Source organism: Amphimedon queenslandica, unplaced genomic scaffold, assembly GCF_000090795.2.
Source record: "Amphimedon queenslandica unplaced genomic scaffold, v1.1 AMPQUscaffold_13039, whole genome shotgun sequence".
Classification (NCBI taxonomy): Eukaryota; Metazoa; Porifera; class Demospongiae; order Haplosclerida; family Niphatidae; genus Amphimedon; species Amphimedon queenslandica.
In genome coordinates this window covers 52,215-57,529 of record NW_003546725.1, presented here as the reverse complement: position 1 = coordinate 57,529, position 5,315 = coordinate 52,215, and the positions used below count along the sequence as shown (strand labels likewise).

The 5,315-nt window shown below is 44.2% G+C and overlaps 1 protein-coding gene across 1 annotated transcript; it reads left to right on the top strand.

The window, feature by feature from the left end:
• Positions 1-3,121: 3,121 nt before the first annotated feature.
• LOC109585595 (uncharacterized) lies at positions 3,122-4,644 on the top strand. Its single transcript, XM_020001722.1, has 2 exons — positions 3,122-3,433; positions 3,640-4,644. Exons 1-2 carry the CDS (start codon positions 3,122-3,124, stop codon positions 4,642-4,644), a joined length of 1,317 nt encoding a protein of 438 aa, XP_019857281.1.
• Positions 4,645-5,315: the final 671 nt, after the last annotated feature.

Sequence of the window (5,315 nt, the reverse complement as noted above, 5' to 3'; positions counted from 1 at the left end):
CTCCGTGACATCTTGTTTACGGCCTGCAGCACAGCTGCTCTCTCTCCTCATACGAAAGTGCCATCTCACATCCCTGGTTCTACATCCCATTCAGCTGACGTTTTCCTTCCAGTGTGGAATCAAGGCAAGCCTGCAGCTCTTGATGTTTCTGTCATTTGCCCCCTCCAATTTCTGATGCTTCTCGAAGCAGCTGTTACTCAGGGCTATGCCTCTTGATATGGTGAGAGGTGGAAGAGACGGGCTCAAGAGGGTGATTGTGTGGAGGTGGGGGTAGAGTTTCTTCCTCTACTTGTAGAGACTCTAGGGGGATGGAGTGACGATGCCATCTCTGATTGGAGATTTGGGTCAGCTCCAAGTTCAATAACTCGGTCAGTTGCCCTCTTCAGTCAGCTGGTTTGTGTTAATTTTTTTATAATATTATATATTTATAACCATGCTATACATAAACCCAGCTTTGTTAGCCAGTAAGGACAATGTGTCCTAACTGTTGTCACCCCTTCACCCCGAAGAGATCAAGCTGGTATCGAAGGGGAAAAAGATGGCCATATCGCAGAGTCAATATCAACAGTGTCTTTAGATTAAATTTTTGACAGTGTCTCAACAATGATATTTTATGTTATTCTTTAAATTGGCCAATATGACAATGTCTAGTTCATTATTCATGTATTTTTTAATTGTTAAGGCCTATATCACAGTGTCTCATATATTATTCATTATATTTCAGAAGGCTCAGTCTCACATATCAATGGTGTTTGGCCTAGTTTTCTAAAATTACTGTTTGTTTGTAGTAATAATTGAAATATTTACAAAAAAATCTCCACCTATGGGTGGGGTTTCAAACTTTGTATAGAAACCCTGCCCTGGTGTCTCCGCGTTGGCCTTTTTTCTAACTCCTGAAAGATATGCCACATTTGTTCAGTTTCAGCAATGTCGGATTCCAGTTCGGACGAAGAACCAGACCAACATCATGAAATATTGGATGGAGGGCAGAGTACCCTTCTCCAGTTACTGAAGTTTACCAGATCTGACCAGAGTGTCAGCTCTGACCTTGATGCTCAGAAGCAAGACGGAGTGATGTGGAATTGGGGAAGATCCAATCCTCTCTTACGTCCGTGGAGAACCGGATCAGAGCCTTGGAAGGGCAGAGCGCCCCAACCAAGCGTAGTCATTCCAAAAAAGTCGCACTCGGTAGTGATGATCCGGCTTTACCCTGGGCAGGCAGATGCCCATTGCCATAGGGCGATTTTGCTCCGGGCTCTTGGTAGGAGGAGATAGAGTTTTCCAGCTTCTCTAACCTGAAGCCACCTGCAAGGAAGCTGTCAGAGAGCAGCAAGACTGTGGTGGCACTCTCCTTCTCAAAACCTCTCTCAAATGAAGAAAGAAGAAAAATGAGGAAGTTGTTTGATGCACCTGACTTACCTGAGACGAAATGTCCACGTCTGGATTCTGTCTTTAAATTAACAGTGGTTAAGGAGACAAAAGATGCTGATCAGGAGCTTGCTCGTCTACAAGCCCTGATACATGATGCAGCTGCTCTCCTGTTAGCCATGCTTAGGGACATTGAGCATGATGGGGAGGAGTTATCTGTGGATCAATCCAAGGCTGCATTAACCACAGCAGTCCCATTGCTTGGTAATGCGTCAGCCCAGGTCTCAAGATTGTGACGGAGAAAGATCCTAAAAGCTATTAATCCTGAGATTCAGGATCTAGCTGATGAGGACATTTTCTCCTCATCTGCTCCATATTTATTTGGGGAGGAGTTTGAACCAAGGATGAAGAGCAGGGCAGATTCTCTCAAGATCCTTTCTTCTGCTAAGACTCCTCACAGCCCCAGACGAAACAGTTTTTTCGAGGGAGCCACCCCACTGCCCCCCAAACAGGAGGCGACTCGAAACGAGGAGGGAAGTCATGGTGGACCAAGAAGAGCAAACAGGCCCCACCAAGGAAGTGACTTTTCCTCTGAAGGACCATGCATGTCAAGGCAGAGACTTACATACATCATGCACAAATCTTTTGATTTATCATAGTATAATACAAGATATTTTGGTCAAAAGGTGGATTTTACCACCCAAAGTGGTAAGTACACAAACAATTGCAGGGAGGTTAACACTTCCTTGCAAATTGGCAGAAAGTCACCCAGGATTCTTGGGTGATTGAGACTGTCAAAGGTTACAGGTTAGAGTTCCTGTCAGAGCCTATTCCAAGGTCACCCCCCAAGAAGGGAGTGACACTATCCTCAGAGTAGAGCCTCGCAGAGGAGGAGATGCTGAAGCTACAATCCAAGGGAGCAGTGACAGAGTTAGCTCCCAAGGAGGAAAACAGAGGCTTCTTCTCGATCCTTTTCCTAGTCCCAAAAAAGGACAAGGGGATGAGGCCCGTGATAAATTTTAAGAACCTCAACGAGTTTGTGGTCCCTCGACACTTCAAGATGGAGGGATTGCACACTCTGAGAGACCTTATCAGGAAAAACGACTGGATGACCCAACTAGATCTGAAGAATGCGTACTTCACGATCCCTATTCACAGTTCGAGCAGACCAGCACTACGCTTGTCCAACCACAATCGTCTCTATCAGTTTACATCAGGGTTGTTGCAATGATAATTATAATGGTAATTAATTGGGTAATATTACTTTTTAGCTGTAATGGTTATGGTAATTGTAATGGCTAATTTTGTTGTATTTGTAATGGCAAATGGTAATTAATAGTAGGGATAAGGTAATGGTAATGGTTATAGATAATTGCATGGATTAAGTAAGATGGTGTGTTGTGTTATGATGTTATCACTATACTATCAGCAAGAGTATTTTGCTATCAATCACTGGTTATGCCTTTGTGTTAACTTGCAAACTTGAGCGTGACAGTTAGCATGTGCTCTTTTATTACCAAAAAAAATTTGAAAAACACAGTTTCTTGCAATTTTGTGGTAATTGTAATGCAATGTAGTACACTTTCTAAAGTAATGGTAATGGTAATTTAGGTAGTTTCAATGATATTGATAATATAATTGGTGGTATAACTTATAAATTGTAATGGTGATGGTAATGTAATGAAGATTTTTATAAAGTAATGGTAATAGTAATGATTAAAAAACAAACTAATTGACAACAACCCTGATTCACATGCCTGCCTTTTGGCCTGTCTTGCGCTCCTTGGGTCTTTACCAAGACCCTGAAGCCAGCACTTACCCTGCTCAGAGAGCTGGGAGTGAGACTAGTGGCATATATAGACGATATACTCATCTTAGCAGAGACGGAGGAGAAGGCAAGAGACCACACGGAGGGTTTGTCATATTTGCTGGAGAACCTGGGTTTTATCATTCACCCAGAGAAGAAGGTGACCACTCCAACCCAGGAGATAGAGTTTCTGGGAATGATAGTGGACCCTCGAACTATGGAGCTAAGACTACCTGGTCAGAAGATAAAGAAATTGAGGCAAGAATCTGCAGGGATAAAAAATAAAGCAGACACACCTACGAAGCAGGACGTATCATGCCTCCTGGGCAAGCTAAATGCACTCTCCCAGGCAGTTACTCCAGGTCCTCTCTTTTGCAGAGCCTTGCAGAGAGACCTGACAATATCATTAAAGGAAAACGAGCAAAATTACTATGCTCCTTGCCCCCTGTCACCAGCAGCCATAGAGGAATTTAGAGTGGTGGCAGGAACAGCTCTTAACCTGGAATGGCAAGAGTCTCATCTTGAGGCAACCAGACATCCAGATAGAATCGGATGCTTCCCTCAAGGGTTGGGGAGCAACAACTCAGGGGTGTCCAACAGGAGGTCCTTGGTCAAAGGAGGAAAGGACCCTTCACATAAACTGTCTAAAGTTGCTAGCAGCAACCCTAGCAGTAAAAACCTTCCTGAAGAATCAGGTAAACAAGCGAGTACTACTGTTGTTGGACAACCAGACTGCAGTAGCATATGTGAACAACCTGGGTGGGACAGTATCCACCCAGGCAACAAAGTTAGCCAGAGAATTGTGGATGTGGTGTCTCGAGAGGGACATCCTCTTGATTGCTCAACACCTGCCTGGGAAAGAGAATGTCATAGCAGACTCTGAGTCGAGAGTAATGAGAGATCGCTCTGACTGGATGTTGAATCCTGTAGTGTTTCAACGAATTATGAGTCACTTCCCCAACCTCCAAGTGGATCTGTTTGCAACAAGATTGACTTATCAACTACCTCGTTTCTTCAGCTGGAGGCCAGATCCTCTAGCAGAAGAGACAGATGCTTTTCTCCAGGACTGGACGCAGGTGAGGCGATATGCCAACCCTCCCTGGAATCTAGTGGGAAGAGTCCTGGCGAAAGTAGAGGAGCAACAGGCAGATATCATTCTAATAGCCCAAGTCTGGCCATCTCAGCTTTGGTACCCCAGACTCCTGGGAATGCTGAGGTCTTACCCTCTGAAAATCAACCTTCAAAGGGAGGCAGTAATAGTGACAGAACCACAACCACAAGTGTTGCCACCTCTGGCCATGTGGCCTATCTCAGGCAACATTATGCTGGTAAAGGGCTTTCAGGAGAGGCTGCAGACATCCTCCTGTCCTCTTGGAGACACAAGACCTCACAATGTAATGATTCGTTATGTAGAAAATGGATCAGCTGGTGCACTGAACGGCAGGCTGATCCCATTTCGGGACCTATAGAGGATAATTGTCAATTTCCTAGCTCAACTTTACAAGGAGGAATACCAGTATAGATCCCTGAATGCATATAGGTCTGCTATTTTCTCAATGCACACTCCCATAGAAGGGCAATCTATTGGTCAGCACCGTCTAGGCTGTTAAAAGGGGCATTTCAGACATGCCCCCCATTGCCAAGATACCCGAGCACATGGGATGTAAGTAGGGTATTACGCCATATTAAGTCCCATCAGTTAGACAACAACTTGTCTCTTAAATTGATGTATTTACGAACAGTCATGCTGTTAGCATTGACACGGCCTTCACGGTCAGCTCACCTCTCTAAGCTTAGTCTAAAAGTTTATAGGAATACCCCTGAAGGAGCGGTATTCATACCAACAGCTTTGGCTAAACAGTCCAGACCAGGTAGAGTTTTTAAGGAATTTTTCTTCACAAAATTTTTAGGGGACGAAAACCTATGTCCTGTAAAGTCTTTGAATCTATACATTGAAAAGACCAGGGAAATTAGAGGAAGTACTGATCAGTTGTTTATTTCATTTATCAAGCCACATCAAGCAGTTCCTTTTTCCACAATAGCAAGATGGCTAAAACAAATCATGGACGCAGCTGGTATAGATACCAGCGTGTTCAAAGCCCACTCTGTTAGGGGTGCTAGTACATCAGCTGCTGCTGTG